Below are 18150 nucleotides of genomic sequence, written 5' to 3' on the forward strand. Positions count from 1 at the left end.
GGAATGGCTAAGAGAATTCATCTGTTTGGAAGGGAAGGGTGATAAGAGATTTGTCTTATTCTCTAGAAAATCTTCCCCTGAAGCCTGAATCTCCCTGACTGCAAGCAGATCTATGGAAATACAAAATTTCCCTGTCATAAAAATAAATCCTAAAAGATAAATTTTTAGCTTCAACATCGAGTGAAGTTATAGCTCTTTGACAAATGATGTTCTGGGTTGCCATGACAACTGAGCCCGCTAGAGGTGTGTGTAAAGAGGCCTGCCCATAAATCAGAACATTTTAGGAAGGGGTTAAAGCAAACACTTCTAGACTATTCCCAAGATTTAGTGCCAAAAATGTAATTATAGACATTTGTATCAGTCTGCCATAAAGCATGACGTTTCCAATATTACAAAATGTTAATTAAAAAAATCTATTAAACCCATGTCCCTCTGAGAGAAATTAATATCACACCTAAGGTTGGGAGTCAGTGCAACCCAGAAGCCAGGAAAATTGGATGGCCAAGCAGAAAGGGAGGCTTAAAAGCAGACTAAGCCAGGAGCAGTTAAGAGTTTGGGCTAGATTCTGACCCTCGGGGCATGGGTTGAGGGCCAGACGACAGGCTCAGAGCCTTTCGAGAAGCCTGAGAGAGTACAAAGAGTAATCAAAGACTTGGAGGTGGAATTAGAAAGGAAAAGCTGAGAGATGGAGGTTAGCTCACCTGAAAATACAAGGATGAGGCACCAAAGAATCATTCAATCTGGAGGAGGTAAACAACATGCGGTAACCATAGCAACTTCCAAAGAGGTCAGGAAAAATGAGAATTAGCTTAAAATCCGACACTGGATTAATGCTTCTTAAGGCAAAGGTCATGATAGGTCGCTCCAAGGGTCACAAATGAGCTGCCTGCAGGCTCAACTGGGTCAAGAGACACATTCTTCTCTGGCCTGTACGGTATTCTTTTAAAAGCGTACAGAGCTGGCCAACATTGAAGAAGCAGGAACTCGTACATACAATTCTGGCATCTTCTCTTTCAAGTGCTGACCCAGTGATAGGCTTGGATTTCATGTGGCAACTGGAGTTGGGTTCATGGAACAGAAGCTCCTTGAAGACAAAGTGTTCGCCTTGTTCAACCCTGTGTCCTCAGCACCAAGGACAGTGGAGGGCATTCTGAGTTGAATAAATGAATACTGAATTATGGTTGAATTAATGAATGGGGAGCAGCTGCCTTCTTTAAATAAGGGCACAGTCTCCAAGGGGCTCCCCCACCCGGACTGTTTGGCCTGCCTGGACGCTAAAGGCATTTCAATTTTCTACCTCGCTCTGTGCAGTAAGTTTTTTCTTTAGTTGAGACACCCTGTTGCCTTTGACGTGAATGCCCCCACAGAACCCACGCTCGTGGCCACATAGGCAGGCTGCTGAAGCAAAATGACTATGTGGTAATATTCATTAAGGGTTTTAAGGACTAGCCCCCCAAATGATCTTCCTTTAAAGGTCTGGCATCGCCATTCATCCTGCAGGCAGAAAGCTATACCAAAGGCTTGACCAAAGCAAGTACTTCTGATAGGCTTCAGATCACTTGTTTATTCATTCAACAAACAGGGAAACTTTTCTAAGTACTAGTATGATGCAGGGCCCTGGGATACATCTCTTTTACCTCGATGGCCCGAGCTTTAAATTTTTGTTCAGTGACTGTATGAGCACTGGGAATCACGATAGATAGTAGCCACATCACAAATCTACTATATGCTGATGTATCCATTCTTAACGAATCCTCGCAAGCTGTGTGCTAGACATTATTATCCTTATTTTATAGAAAGGGAAACGGAGACTTAGAGAGGTTAATGACCAGGTCCACAACATCGGCCAGAGGGACTGGAGGGACTTGTCACCTAAACTATGTGTGTGAGAGGTTCTGCCTCCTGGCTCTTACATAATCCCTGTTCTCAAGTGTAGTAGGTTCAGTAGTAGCCTCAAAAAAAAAAAAAAAAAAAAAGGATATTTCCAATTATATCCCCTGACACCAGTGAAGAGGTTCTTATTTAGAAGAAAAGACTCTTGGCAGAAGTAAGAATCTCAAGGTGAGAACATCCCAGACATCGGATGGGCCATAAATCCAATGATAATTATTCTTCTAAGAGGAGGTGAGGACATGGAGGCACAGAAAGTAGGCTATGTGAAGACAGGCAGGGACTGGGGTGGCACATCTACAAGCCCAGCCATGCCAAGAATTGCCACCTGCCACCAGAAGCTAGGAGAGGCCTAGAACAGATTTGCCCTCAGACCCTCCAGAAGGAACCAATCCTGCCAACATTTCAATTTCTGACTTCTGGCCTGTGGAGGGATGTATTTCTGTTGCTGTAAGCCACCAAGTGTGTGACGTTCTGTTATCGCAGCCCTAGGAGACTAATACATCACAATATTCCCAGGCTGACATATGGAGCCCCCCAGAAAACTTAACCTATCTTGTTCTTCGGGGCAATAGGGCTGCATTCAGGACCCTAACAGGGTCCAGTGACACGCATCTCAGGATGACACGCGGTCTCCTAATAAAAGACTCCCCATTTCCAAACAAGACTGAGATCTAGGCTTTTTTCAGAAAATCAAAGTGAACCCAACTAAGAATTATATATATTTCATTTCCTGCTTCAAAAGCATGGGCATCCTCAGATAGGAATGGTGTGTGATGCTTAATGCAGCCATAGAAGACCCACTAGATAATCAAAGACAGCACAACACTATTATGGGAGAATAGGAAGGAAGGTGTCACTTCCATATGGGCCATCTTGGGGAAGCTTCTAGAAGGGAGGCAGGAGTGAAGCTGGGCTTTGGAAAGGGACAGTAGTCATGACCATCCTCATAATGTTATTATTTATTGAGTACCTACAACATATCCTGTCCTGCCTACCCACCATACTTTTCCCATGAAATGCTCTGAGTCACCCTACAAGGTAGATAACTGCCACCCTTATTTCTCTGAGGAAGGATTTGGGACTTGGAAAGCAAAGTGCCAAATCCAAGGTCACCCAATCAACAAGTGACAGGACTTTGACACACGAATATACCAGGTGGAGGGAGGAAGAGGGTCAAACTCAGTATAGCCAGAGGTTTGGGGAAGCACAGAGGCGGTGGTGGATGGGAAGGCGTGGTAGAAAAGGCAGGCTGGAGCAAGAATGTTCTGGAGTTTGGAGCCCCATTTTGAGGAGTATGGACTTGATCTACGGAGCTGCGTCAGTTGTCAGAGTAGTGTTGAGTCCAGGGCTGAGCGACTCGCTCAAGTCTGTGTTTTAGGAGGAAAATGTTGGACTCACCGAGTTGATGAGCGTGGTGACAAGAGTGAAACCAGTCTGACCCAGACAGATACAGACAGCCTTAAGAAAGGCTGGGTGGGAGGGGGTGGGGGTGAGAACACCTGGTGGGTTCGAAAGACAGCAGGGAGGGAGGTACCTGAGGGGTTCAGTTGGTTAAGCGTCCAACTCTTGGTTTCAGCTCAAGTCAAGATTGGGGCAACTAGGGGATCGAGCCCAGCATCAGGCTCTGTGCCCAGTAGAGTCTGCTTCAGATTCTCTCTCCCTCTCTCTCTCCCTCTTACCCTCTCAAATAAACAAATAAAATTTTTTAAAAAAGAAAAGAAAATGAAGATAGCTGGGAGAAAGATGTAGCTCGATTTCAGGACAGCATGCATTCAAGAAGTAAAGACAAGGAAGACGTCCTGGCTAGCGCAGAGGTGTGGAAGAATGGACAAGGTGTGGGCCAGGGCACAGGACACAGGGCAAGGGTTGTGTGAGCACACGTGGTGGATTCTGTTTAAACAAACAAACTTTTTTTTTGTCTCTGGGACCCTCAGACTCCAGGGATGGTCATTAGCAGGTGGTGCTGTAGCTTCTGCCTTCTCTCCCTACCTGATGGCTTTCCTTCAAGGGGATCTGGTTGGAGTTGAGAGGGTATTTAAATAAAACATATGAATACTTTAAACTTTCCAAAGGAAATCCTGTACTCTAGGTTTCAATCAGGCAAGATATACAAACCACTGGCCTGTTCTCCCCCTGGCCAGGGTCAGGACGGCCATGGGTCGCAGGCCTAGAACTCAGCATTACAGGACGGAGCACCCCAAACTCCGCCTGCATCTCAGATGAACAACCGGCAAACTAAGCAAAGAGAAAGAACTCAGAGCAGGGACTTGCCACAGCTTTCGAGAGCCCATGCACGGCTGTCTTGAAGGTTCCTGGTTCCAGAGCTCCTTCCTAGCTCCTATCCACCTGCCCTACCTTCTCTGGAGAGCCATGCAGTCCCAGAGGAGAGATGAACTAGGGGTCTGCGGCCGATACACAGGTAGCCAGAGTCTAAAATAATCTGAATTCTGCACATGGATCTCCACAAGCAGCACCTGGGATACATGTCAGTAAGCTGAGCTCCATTGCCAGTCCTGCATCTTCTGCTCCCTCCGCAGGGTGCCCCTGCAGCACGCCCTTGATCAGCCCCTGCTCCATGAACCCTCAGTGCCTTTACTTCCAGGAAACCCGGCTGCAGCCCAGCGTCTGTTCCAGGCTGCTGTGGAGGAACCATATCTTAAAAGCGATGAGCAGCATCTCCAGCAGAAGGGTCACAAAAGGCAAAATCTGGCAAAAGACATTTTACTTTGGCTCATGGAGACTTGAAAAAATGTGAAGGATCTTGCCAACATGGAAAAACTGGGACATGCCCCATAAAAACCTAGATCTCCCCTCATCTTTAAAAATCAGACTTGGCTGCCCCGAGCCTGCGTTCTGACACAGAGGCAGTGGTGGGGTCTGGGGGCAGCGAGCGGTGCCAGTACGCGAGCCCGTGCCCACGCGCCCACTGACTGACCTCCTCCTACGGGACCTGGCTGGTCTCTGCAGTCACTGGGGCTCCCAACCTAGGGTCGAGCCCATGGAAAGTGCTCGGGGAAGTCTGCTGAATCTGAAAAAGGTATCGTTTTTTTTTCTTGAAAACAACGTAACTGCGGGAGAGCAGGGGTGAAAACCATGTTGGCAGATGCATAGCTCTTCGCCCCTGCAAGCTGGGTCCTCTGACCTGGCAGGGGATGGATGGACGCCGCCACGAGCGCTCTCCTGAAAGCAAGGTGAACCGGGGAGGAGAGCAGCCGTGACAGGAAATTTGATGGGGAGCACACAAGGAAATGAAATAAAATCACTTGTGGTTTTGGTATGCAGGGGAGAGAAACAAAAAAAAAGGTCTTTGTTTCAGATGCTGTTTCATGTTGCCATAAATAAAAGGATGGCTACAGCTCAAAGACGATATTTTAAACAGTTCAAAGTATGGACTTGCCTTGTTTCTGTACTTCTTATTTTTTATTTTTATTTTTTTTTCAGGATGGTTATAGTTGAAGCTCTTTAAACCAATGTAACTGGCTGTAAGTCATTTAGGGGAGCAGAGGCTCCCTTGAGCCCTGGACCTCAGCCATCCAGTGGAGGGTCTGGATCACTAACATGTGGGTCGCTGTGCCTGGCCGGGAGACGGCAAGCAACAATCATGAAGCACGTTGGTTACGTGGAGGTTGGACAAGATGGTGCATGTTGTCCAAGAGCGCTTTGCAGACCTTCAGCTTCAGGGAGCATAACTGACCAAGGGCTCCACGACATCCTGAAACCCATCTGTGCTCTGAAATCCATCCCCTCGCTTGCACGTGGTCCACACTCCCTGGGGACTGGGTATGGCACAGAATACCAAGGCAGACCTGTCCTGGGAGCCAAGGAGCTCTTCTGACGGCCAACTTGGCTCCAAGCCTCCCCGCAGTCTTGCCCATCCTTCTACGGAAGGGCGCACGGAGTCCAGAGGCCTTGACCTCACCTCCCTCCCTCCCATTCACAGGAGGTATACTTGCGCTGTAGCCTGATGCTCTCACTGCCTTTCCTAGCTCCTTCCCCATTTTCTCTCACACAAGAGTTTCTCCTGATTAGAATCCTGGCAGCTTCCGTCCCATCTTGGCATCTGCTTCTCAGAGGACACGTTCTGCATTTGAAAATTCCTACTGCCTATATTCGGCAAAATCTGTCGACTCTACCCAAGGATCGAGGCTCTCAACTTCTGTGTGGTTGCATGAATCCGAAGAAGAAAGTACTTAAAAAGAGAACTTAAAATGAGCAGGCTTTGGGGAAGTGTGTAAGGAGTTAAGAGAAGGAGAAAAAGAAAAAGCAGGAGGAGGAGGGAGCAGAAGGCTGAAGAAGGTGAGCAAGTTTTCAGTGGTTCTTCCATTTTGATAGTTTTTCATTAAGAATATGGGGGCATGGAGGTCCCCTAAACACAACCTGTTCACACCTCTAGGAAGGACGCTCAGAGACGGTCTGGGTTATGTGTCTTGCTCCGGAATCCCAACTGTTCAATTGCCATGTGGGGATGAGGTATGTGATCCCTTAGAGGATGGATGCTGGCCAGGAAGTCCTTTGTGACCACGATGGAGACCACAAGGCTCTCATTCTCAACACCCCAGACCTTAATATGTCCAGCTGTCATTTTGGGGAAAGGCAGGAAAAGGGAAGAACACTGCCTACATGAGATATGTAAAATGTGCCTCATAACGAAGAAAAGAAAGAACACAGAGTCACCTACACACACAAACACACACACACACACTCACACTCATACTCTGCTATGAGGGATAATGTTAAAAGGAAACCTTCAGGCTGGCTATTTCATAATTCACAGGAAAATAGAAAAGAGAGACAAAATCAGCAGCATCGTTTATAAGCCCTGGAAAATGGAAGTTTCCAAGCTGTCATAAATAAGGATGGAAGCAATTGCCAAGTCAGAAATTTTGCCAAGTTTGAAATCCACTCAATCCTTACATCTTGGAGCTCAGAACGGAACACCAACCTTTTGGGATTTGTAATCATTTCTTCTCAGCAAAACTTCTTGCTATTTATAAGGAAGTAAAAACAAAAAGCAAAAAATACAATATGGAAAGTTTTTAAAAGGAGCTGGTTGGGAACATTACAGCATGGTGTGCTTTGGGAAGCCAATAATTTAGGTACAGATGGTGTATGTACTGGGATTAAATTCCTATTTAATCAAACAGGGCTTAAAGTATGCAATATTCTGTGCATGAGTGTGTGTGTGGATGTGAGAGAGAGAGAGAATGAGAGGAATTATGTCTTTCCTTGCTGGTACCTCTCTCTCTCTCTCATACACACACACACACACCATCTCTCTCCTGTGCAATTACTCCACCCGACTCATTCTAAATGCTTAATGTATGAAAATTAAAGAGAAGTCAAAGCATATTTCTGTGTGTGGTTTGGCTTGGGAAAGGGAACTAGAGAAAAAGAAGGGAATAATAACCTTTTTTTAAAAAAAGATAAAAGGGAAAGAGAAAATAGGTGACAAAAGTAGAGATTCTTGTCACCAATTTCTACTGGGTGAATCAGAGCCACCAAAAGTAAGGGCAGAGGCCTGATGGATGTCTCGGAGTCTGTAGCCATGGGCGTCCCCCGAGAGGGAAAGGGAAAGCACCAGCCCCAGAGCAGCAGGGCCCAAAGACTGGATCTCACAGGCAGACAGATCTGATTTGTGTGACTTCGGACAAGCTACTTAACTTCCTATCTTTGTTTTCTTAGGCATCAAGTACGGCCAATCACGACATCAGTGTTGGAGAGATTACCGTCAGACCCCAGCCCACGAGGCCAAAGATGGCATCTGTTCCTCTGACTGTGGTATCCCCCTGCGCTGGGCTCACCGTCTGGCCTGTAACTGACACAATAAATATTTACTGGGTTTGGAATAGACCTGACGTCAGATGAAACAAGATAATGAAGAATTCAGGATATGCTCAGTGGGGGGCGTGTTAAGGAGGAGGAACTCACCAAAAATGGTTTGAAGGAGGGATGTGGACACGCTGTGGAGAGGAACCGGCAGATTAAAGGGACAAACAAGAAAGCGTGAGGCACGGGGCACGGACCCCGGCTGGAAGGCTTTCCCCTCCACTAGAATCGAGGGGAGCAGATGGAGAAGAGCAGAAAAGGTGGTCTAGCCCCAGGACCGCGCATGCGCAGGGATGAGCCCTGCTGGGGACGCACTCCATGCGTGGGAAGGGGGCAGGCTTATGCCGACCCCTCTCCTCCCCCGGACACCTGCCAGCCACCCGGCTGGTTCAACACACCAGGGAGCCAACACACCAGCACCCCAGAACTAGAGCATTCAGCTGTGTTTAGTGAAGGACTGTGATAGAGAGGTAACTGGCCATCCCCCAAATCCAGGAGCCCAAGTGCAAAGAGAACACCTATCAAGGGCGTCATCTTTGCAAAGTCTGCAGCACCCTACATGCGTTATTCGTTCGTATAAACACTGAGGACATCCCCTCCGGAGGTAAAACAGTGCTGGGGGCTCTACTTCCCACCCCAGCTCAAGTGTCTTTGCATGAACTTACCTGAAGCTGGGTCCTAATCCTTAGAGCAAGCAGCCACGACCTACAGTTTTATTTAGCAATTCAGCAAGACTAAACACCGGATGATGAGGATTATTAATAAGAAAAGAACAGGTGTCAAATAAACATGGAAGAGGCTTTTCCTTTCCTCTTGGGAAACAGTATTTTAAAAGGAGACAGGAGGAGAATTTACTGTCCATTAGCTTATGGTTGGGCAGAGATTTTAATTCAGTAAACACAGGCGCCCAGAGTCTTGTGCTGTGTGACACGGGCTTTGACCAAATGCCTGGGAGCTCAGAGCACACCCTTGGCAGTCTCTTTCAGTCCCTGGTTGCCGGACGGGATCTTCGGGACAGGAGCGTCAAAGTGACTGAGTTACTCAGATGCTGCTCTGCCTCGTTGTGTTTCAGAGGCAAGATGATGCTCCGGCCTCCCCCACCGCCTTGTTCCAGCATCTGGATGGTCCTCGGACAAATCCTCTGGCCTCACCCACCACCTCCATCCCCATCGAGGCCATTTCCCTCATGGACACTCAGCAAGAAGCTGAAAGGACTCTGGTTCAGGAACCGTGAGAATATTCATTTCAGAACAATCAAAACCAACCATTCTGTCTTCAGTTCCAATGGACAAGCAAACATGCGCTGGGTTGTCATGAACGAATCAGCCAGGAGCCCATACTTCATGCAACCTCTGTGTTCCATGAAGTAAGACTTAGAAAGTATGTGCCAACTCACTACTGTGCCACATACTTATAAGTTGAGATGTACAAGGGCTTTATCAGTGGCACGTTTAAGTAACCGGGGGCTTACTGGGGCAGCAGGTGCCTCCCTGGTGACAAAGTTGACCTTACAATTTTGCTTTCCTAAACAATCATCTCTGCTCAACCTCTAGCGCCAGTAGGAGCGACCCCTGGGCATTTGCATGGCCCTGATGGTGCCCCAGGCACCTCACTGGCCTCACCCCAGTCCCAGCCCTGCTCAAGAGTCCATACAGGGGAGCCATTTCAATCTCCAGCTATCTAGCCAGCCTGCTGGAGTTCAAATCCTCGTGTAACCTGGACCAAGTTCCTCAATTCCTCTGTTCTTCAGTTTCTTAACCTTGACAATGGGAGCAATGTTAGCATTGGCTAGTTTTGAGAGGATCAAGAATTAATCCAGGAAGCACTTAACAGAGTGCTGGGCATACAGTGAGACACCAATACTGTTAACTAGTACTACCATTTAGCTATTGTGGTCAGTCTCCCTTTAACACGTATTAGAGGGGCACCTCGGTGGCTCAGTTGGTTAGGCAACTGCCTCCGGCTCAGATCATGATCCTGGAGTCCCCGGATCGAGTCCCACATCAGGTTCTCTGCTCAGCAGGGAGTCTGCCTCTCCCTCTGACCCTCCCCCTTCTCTCTCTCTCGCAAATAAATAAATAAATAAATAAATAAATAAAATCTTTAAAAAAAAAAACTTATTAGAAAAGGTGGTAACAACAGCAAAAGTGCCTTAAATTAGGTGCTGGTAAGACTTCAGTACCACTTGTTTAAAATGATTTAAGAAGAAAAAAGCCCAAATGACAAAATATTTTTAAAGAAATGAAACTGCGTTGCTTCCAACGTGAAGCAGCTTCAGCAAGTCCGGTCGTCATGCATTGCCTACCACAGCTATTACGAGAAACTACCTCAGGAAGTAGAAAAGAATAATCTAGTTATTTGTAGCTCATTGCCTGCAAATACTTGTTTCTAAGGCTTGAGGGAACTTGAAACAAGTCTTTTCTTTCACACAATCTCTCAGCCAATTCGTTTATTTTTATTCATAGCCAAAGATTTTCAGATGGATGATTTAACAGTTAAAGATAATGCAAACCCCTTTCAAATGATCAAAAATTCTGAATTAATAACGTTGAGAAGAAAAGAAGGCAGACCATTTTGGGGATATGACTTTCAATGCTTTTTCCTCCAGAATCCTCAAACTCTAGAGCATCTTTTGAACTCACTGAGCTATCATAATATAGGTCCAAACAAATTGTATGCTCTTATTTTATCAAAATCAAATATGAAAAGAATCCATGTGTAAGAACTGCTTGGGCAGAATGAGGGATCTAGGAGGGGAATCTCTCTAACTCCCAAGAGGGCATCATAGCCTGGATCACACCCAGAATGACCCAGTGAGTGAAGTTCCCTTCCATTGGGCTCCATCACTGTGTGGGTGACTGCACCCACACCGTCACCATATGGCCAATACATAAAAATGAGTCTGTGATTCTGGGGTCCTTACTGAGGGATACTCAAGCATGAGGGCACACCCAAGTCCTTCAAAGTATTTTATTAGCAACACCAAGTGCCCCCCAACATGCACACTCTCGGGTTGCATGCACTTAGAAACAAGTATTTACAGCCTGGGGTGGGAGGGGGTAAGTAGGTACTATGAATATTGGTGTCATCTCATGAAGAAGGGAGCCATGAAATGTCCTTCTCAAGGTCATTTAGCTTGTGACTATAACTGGGATTCCAACCTGCACAGTCTGGGTTCAGTGTCCACTGCCTCAAATAATTATGCAACCTCTGAATGGCCATTGAAACCTGTTTAGAAGGGTGTTCAGAAAAAGTACAAGTCACCAGCACCAGCCAGACTCTTAGAAGAGGTCAGTGTGCTTGGGCTGATGAGACAGCAGGTCACATTGGATTGGTTTTTCCAGTCCTTAGCCTACCACTTGGTGCAAAACCGTTCCAAGTTTCCCAGAAGGTGAAAATAGGCTTAAATGAATCTGGAGCCCTATAAACCTTGCTTTTTAGGTCCTATCCTAAAAGGAAAACATAAAAAAGGGACAAACCTGAGGGATGGAGACAAGAGGACTGTGAAGTGTGGGTACCAAGTTAACACTTATGGTTCAATGGCATCCTATCTCTATGTCCACTTGTCTTTCTCTCTCTCTCTCTCTCCCATGAAAGCACAAGTCATCATGTTCATTTGGCTACATGTCACTTAGAATGGAGGGACAGAGCACTGAGTGTATCCTCTTGTTAGGACCTAGGTCATTCCAAGTTCTTAAAATACCAAAGGACTTTCCCACAGAAAGTAGGTTGTTCATTATTTGTTTTTTTTCTTTTTTTTTTTTTAATTCCCTTCAACTTTTGTTTTCTAAGACTGTTTTTTAGCTAACAAAAACATGTCCAGTGCAAGAATCAGTTAACAATAAATGTATAATTCACAATGATGGAAATTTTAAAAGTCCCTTTTGAGGGAGAGAAGATGTATTCCAAGACTATCGTGAGTTGGGGACTCCCCAGAAACACTTGGTGACATCTCTCACACTCTTCCTTCTGACACCTTTCGTCTTGATCACCGTCAATGCCACACAGGGTGATGGTATGTGTCTGAGGGAGGGAGGAGAGGTATACAAGGCCCTACACAGAATGCAAGACACATGGAGATGAATTATAAAACTTTATTGGCTTGTTAAAAAAAATGAATGAATTCAGCAAGTACATTTATGGTCTATCCACATTGTTAAAACAGCACTTAAAAATAAAATAAAAATGATTATCCATTATTTACAGGAAATGTGAAAAAATGACTTTAAAACCTGGAACATTATGGGGAAAAACAGGACATGCTTATGATTCACAGATCTGCCTATGGATTACAGCAAATGGTTTTGAACAGGAAGTGAATGAAACCCAAGTATTTGTCTTTCTCTGGAATCTCTTGCTAGTTTTTTTTTTTCCTCCTTCCATTTTTTCCTTTTCAGCTTTATTGAAGTGTAATTAGCAAATAAATTTGTAAGAAAATTAAAGGGTACAATGTGACGATTTGATATACCTAAACATTGTGAGCAGAATCTCTTGCTTTTTTATATTTGATTATGTTCCATTCATAAATGGAAAAATAAAGGGGGTTAAAATCTCCATTCTTTCCTTCGTTTCTCATGCAATTTTTTTTTCCATGAAAACTAAGACGCGGCCAATAGCATCCTATCTCGGGTGCTCGCTAATGAGCATCCCAAGACTCCACTGTAGCTTTTGCCTGAATGAAACCCAGAGAGATCTCACCATCAGAATCAGATGGCCAGGGGGTTCCCTCGTCCCTGATGACCGAAACAAGGAAACAGACTAACCCGAGTGGAAAGCCGCCTTCTGTGACAACTGTTTTCATGTCATCCTCTGGGTTGGGATTTCTGTTCACTTAATTCCATCTGGCAGCACCCCACAGAAAATTATATTCTTGCCCTGACTGGGAGAGTCCTTAACCTTTCAGGTTAAACCCGGACTAAACCTTCCTGGTTTAACCTTCCTGGACTAAACCCGGCACCACTCGTGGGCACTGCAGGTGTGTGAACACAGCAGAAATGGCGACCTCTGCCCCAGTTTTCTTGGAGTCCAGTCTGTGAGACCCCAGGGGGCCCCCCCGACCTTGGCTAGACAGGAAGGGCACAGCCCACAAGGCTGGCCACGGGCACCCAGTGAAGGTGCCGGATGATACAAGTTCCATCCCTCCAGCGGCCCTCTCTCTGTCTCTGGTCTGGACGAGGAAAGGTGAAATGAGCTTCTCCTGCTGTGTGAGGGGATGAGATGAAAACCAGGGAAGAGTCTAGACAGAAAGTGCCAGAACAGTGGAGAAGTGCATCCTGTGGCCTGCGGTGGCATGAGAGAGGTTAGCTGTGGCCCCATTCACGTTTGGTCTCATGTTGCAACGAACAACAAGAAGAAGCATGTGCAAAGCAACCAAGAAAGCAAAGGGAAACCAGCCCTCTTGTTTACCATGGAGTCAGTTTAGACCGCTAGAGACGAAGAGAGAAAAGTCAGGAATTTCACGCAGATCGAGAGAAGAAGAGAGACAGGGGAAGCGCCTCCATCACACGCGCTCCTGGCAGGGAGTTAAATTCCTGCCTTGCTCTCCTTGAGCTGGTGGTGCCTCGTATGGCCCTGCAACCATGGCCTTGGCTCTGTCTGGGGGGGGGGGGGGGGAGTCTCGACACCCTAACTACCCGGGTGTCCTTCGGAAGAGCTGGAAGCAGCAGCCCACCCCCTCTGCCCTGTGTGGTGGGCAGGTCCGCCCTGTGTGGTGGGCAGGGGCTGAGACAATTTCCTTCTCCCCTGTGCCCCCTACTTTTGGAAAGAACATTTGATTGATCAAATATGAAATGGGTCTGGGCTGAGAGACCGGGAGTGAAAACACAACAATTTCTCCCATGGGGGAAGCTTCTTTGGCCCTTTTGGCCTCAAACTGGTGTCTCTGGGGACATCAGTGGAGTTGCCATTGTCTCTTAGTGTGTCTCAGCTGCCTCCAAGGATCTCAGAGGGACCCCATTTAAGACACACGGCCTGAGCCAGACCTCCTGAGGTGGCAAGCCTGTTTCCCGTTTCCCAGCAGCCACACCAGTGCATCAAGGACCCGTGAAGGGGCCTGCGTGCCCTCCCATCAAGTCCCATCCAAGGGGGACAGGCAACAGCGACCCTGGTGAAAAGAAGGCCACGTCTGACAAAACAGGAGGCAGGCTTTCTAGGTTGTCAACAGCCCCTCAGAAGTGGGGCCAGTCTGGAGTGGAGGGAAAACAGTGTCTCGAGAGTCCCAGGCAGGGGGCAGAGCCGAGAACCCAGCTACTGGAAGTCCCAGGAGAGCCCCAAAGGTCAGGGGCACGCTGCAGATCCCTGGGGCCCCAAACTCCATGGCGGAAAAGCTCTCAACTGCTACACTGGGAAGTGTGTTTGCAAAAGAAAGACAGTAGGAAACAGAGGAACAATGATGTTGCTTTAAGACAAAAGTAACAAACTAGCAGCCCGCAGACACGTTTTGTTGGCCTACATAATGTTTTAAAAATAACTGAGCCAACTCTTTAAAAATAGGGACATTTCACATTAAAAAAAAAAAAAAATCCAGGTTTCAAGTTTCTCTTAAAGAATCAGATTTGGGAATCCAGGGCCCGGTTCCTGGGAGGCAGGAGTTGGCTCCGCAGGGCTGTGCGTGCCCGTGCCCAGCGCACGCCCTTTACGAAGGGCACCTGCCTGGCACTGAGACGCCAGGTCCTGGTCGGGGGGCAACGAACTTGATTTCAGCAAAAATGCTGCCTGGCCTTTTCTAATGCTAAAAAAAAAAAAAAAAAAAAAAAAACCACGATACGTATCATTAGGAAGCTGTAAAAAGATGTCTTGTAGGGGACATAAAAAAGCAAAAGATGAAAGAGGGTGGTCTGGAGGATAGAAATGAGGAGATATGTCACTGCCTGTGGTCTTCAGGGATTACAGAAAAATGAAAAGCAAGGAACACAAGAACCATATGAAACAATTTTCTAATAGCCTGCTGTTTTCATCGTTCCCTAGGAGATGTCAACTGCTCTTTGATATATTAAATTGCCTTATCTGTCCACTTCTCTTCGTTTTAAAACAAAAATCTACCCTGCAAGTCTTCTAGCTATTGAGTACAAATTTTTTTTTTTTTCCTTTTGAGTCTGGGAAACGTACAAAATAGTTCTTAAACAATTCATTGCCTTTTTCTAGTTCCATGGAATAAAATACAAAAGGTGAAAACAAAACAAAACAAAACAAAACAAAAAACCTTGTACCGCATGGCCGATATTTAAGAATGCTTGAGGTACTAACAGCCTCTGCTCGGCTCTCAGTGTGAATTTCCTTTTCCTTCCAGGATTCAAGATTTCTGCAATTAGCTGGGCTCTTGGTAAATCGACAACTTTGGGAGAGATCAAAATCTAAGTGGTGACAGGACATGTCATTTAGCAAAGAGCAAGAAAATGGGAATTCAGGGAATACTCAGATTCCCCCCAACACCATGGGCCAGCTGCTCTCCCACTCAAATGTGTCTTTGGAAAGCACAGGTTTGGGAACAAGCAGCCCGTGTATGCTTCGGAGAAACTGCCCCTCTGTCGGAGGCAGGGGTATGGAGTAGCCAAGTTCAATGCTGTAATCCATAGGACCCTGTGAAATGTCTGTATCAAGCAATAACATACTTAGTGGCTAATGTAAAAGATACAGTATAAAATATTCATCATGGATAATCCTTTTATATCAAGTGGTACCTAAATGGATCCTGGTTTATTAAGATTAATGCCTGGGTTACACAGGATGCAAAACAATGTTTCCAAACACGCTGGACTAGTTAAAACTTTATATCCTTAAAGCTGAACTGCAAAACTTGAGTAACTATTTCCTATTTCAAACCCCCCCCAAAAAAGGAATTTTTTTCGAATATCAGTAAGATTCCCGTCCAGCCACGGCGTTGATGAGCATGACTTCACGGTCAGAGCTGATCCTGCTTTCAAGCGAAATGTTCCGGGCCTGGCTCTGCCGTCCACCTCATGAGAAAAGTTGAGGGGAGGAGGGGTGAGGGCAACCGAACCTGTCTGCGGGACAGGGATCCTACCTGGCACAGGCCGCGCGAAGCGGACCAAGGTCACTACAGTGGCCAAGTGAGGGAAACAGGGGTCTGTGATGGGACTGAGGCTGGGACGCGGGATCTGCTGATCCTAGGCTACCCTCTTGCAATGAGGCTGGATCTGATCAAGCACAGACTCATTACCTCTGTGCTGCTGGGGTCAGGAAGAGCCTTCCTGCCCGTGAAAACCAGCAGCAGTGTAGTATGGAGTAGGGGACTATCCTTCTTAGAATATGGTCTCCTGCTCCCAGCAGGCCAGCCATTCTGCCCGCAGACCTTTTCAGAGTAGAAAAGCTACAGTTCTGTCATGGGAACAGCATGAGATACTGCGGCCTTCTCACTAGGAAACTTCTAAAAAGCAGGAGGATCGCAGGGGGCACATAAAAGGACAAGCGCGCCCTATGTGTCTGTTTCGCTCTTGTAGTTATTCTGAAACTGACTACGTCTAACCTAAATCTACAGCCCCCGACCACGGAACTGCTTTTATTTTTCGCCTGCTAACAAACTTTAGAAAAATCATTAGCGTTGATTGCATGACTCTGGACCTTTATTGCCAGTGAAGGAGAGGGCCTCTCAGTGGCCTTGCCAAGTCCCCACAGCGATGCCCTTAACTTTCTCAGTCGTTTCATTGTAGAAGGAGAATAGAGACTTCTGAATTCAGTCTTCATTACACATCAACAGAAAACAATACTAAGCTACATGTTACGTGGAGATTAGGCTGTTTAGTGTGTTCTTATACCTGTCTCTAAATTTAGATTTTTTTTTTTTAAACTTTGCAGTTCACCTTTAAATGAACAGAAACATAAGAATTAATACATTTCCAGTATGGTCAAAGAGCACTCCTTTCCAAAGAGAAGCATAATCCAATGGACTTCCATGTCACTTTCTTATTTGAACAATTGCAAGAACAAAAGAGAAGCATTAATTTAAGATGTTTTCTTGAGTGTTTGCTTAGCAGCCTGGGAGCTGCCTCTGCAGCAGGTGCTCCCCAAACACAGCTCACGACAGCCGCAGGCTTCACACGGGACCTCCTGCAAACACCACCCACAGCTACCAGAAAACCCCCAGCTGCGCGGCACCTCCCGGGAGAAGCCAACGCCCGTCCCAAGAGTCCAGCTTACAAGGCAGCATCAACCAACAAGCACCACAGCCCCCTTCTCTGTCTTTTCCTTTATTTCAGCTACCCATCCAGTGGGATCTTATGAAACAAAACAAAACCTAAAAGAAACACAAAATAAAACATAAGTCATGCTCAAAACAAAAAGCAATGGAAATTAACATACAAGCATAATCAATTTTAAAAAGAACTTAATAAATAGTCAAAATCAAGACACAACATGGAATATGCTTTAAAACATAAAGGAATAGATAATCACAGAACAGAAATTGGGAGAAAAACATGCATCTTATTGTCAAGCCACGTGGTTTTAAACTTCCAAACCGATTTTACGTGGCCCAGGAAACACAGGAAAAACATGCACATAGCTCTGCACAATGGTCTCAGATGTTAACATCCTAATTCAAGGAGAATTGTGTGTACAATATAGACGAGCCCTGGAGAATTTTTATGCATAGCAAAGAAAAAAAAATAAAACTCAACAACAAATATCTACCCAAATACTGATTTTCTTTCCCCACTTCATCAGATTATTTCTAAAATGATAGATTCATTACTCAGCAACCAGATCAGAGAACTGGCTAGCTTCAGCTGTGAAATACTGGACCACACAAAGATTTAGATTCTTTTCCAGGAATCCTAATATTAAATAATTAATTGCCTAAACTCACTGAAGTACCATACCATATACATAACATTCACACATAGATAGATGGAACATCCATTATATAACACATGATATGTAGCATACATATGTGGTATATTGCCTTATATTGCCTTATTGCATGTATAAGACATGTAGAATATGTAAATATTATATATGTAATATGTAATAATATTAATTAATCCTGCAGACATTAATTGAGCAGTGACCAAATAGGAGACACTACAGTAGACGATACGAAAATAAAGAAAATGGACCTCAAAGACTTCATTGTCACGCAGATGTAGAAAGATGAACACATTACTTGCACAAATAAATAACAGCTAATCCACTTGGTACCAAGCTTTCTTCTATGCTCTTTGTCCAAACAAGCCCTCTTAAGTTCCCAATAACCCTATGAGGTCGGTTCTATTATTGCGCCCACTTTCCTGGTGAGAAAACGGAGGCCTCATGGGCAAAGCACTTTGCTGGAGGCCTGACAAAGTGTGGGCCAGAGATCAGATTCTGACCCAGGAGCTTGTCCTCGGCAGCCACCTTGCCCTGGCACTGTGGGGAGGACCAGATCCCTCCACCTTCCCTAGGAAAACCCAGCGAGAACAGGGGAGATTCATCCCA

The 18150-nt window shown here is 45.8% G+C and overlaps 1 protein-coding gene across 3 annotated transcripts in view; it reads right to left on the reverse strand.

Annotated features, from left to right (window-relative positions):
* NTRK2 (neurotrophic receptor tyrosine kinase 2) overlaps positions 1-18150 on the reverse strand; it is a 325605-nt gene that overhangs the window by 182246 nt on the left and 125209 nt on the right. Inside the window, exon 12 of one of the 3 annotated variants that reach the window (XM_032307206.1) lies at positions 11799-16972. The exons of the other annotated variants lie outside the window; for them this stretch is intronic. Within the exon in view, the coding sequence (XP_032163097.1) occupies positions 16935-16972 (38 nt within the window). The 3' untranslated portion in view covers positions 11799-16934. Of the gene's footprint in view, positions 1-11798; positions 16973-18150 lie in introns of those variants that run through there. 3 annotated transcript variants of the gene reach the window in all.

The sequence above is a fragment of the Mustela erminea genome, chromosome 12, assembly GCF_009829155.1.
Source record: "Mustela erminea isolate mMusErm1 chromosome 12, mMusErm1.Pri, whole genome shotgun sequence".
Taxonomy (NCBI): domain Eukaryota; kingdom Metazoa; phylum Chordata; class Mammalia; order Carnivora; family Mustelidae; genus Mustela; species Mustela erminea.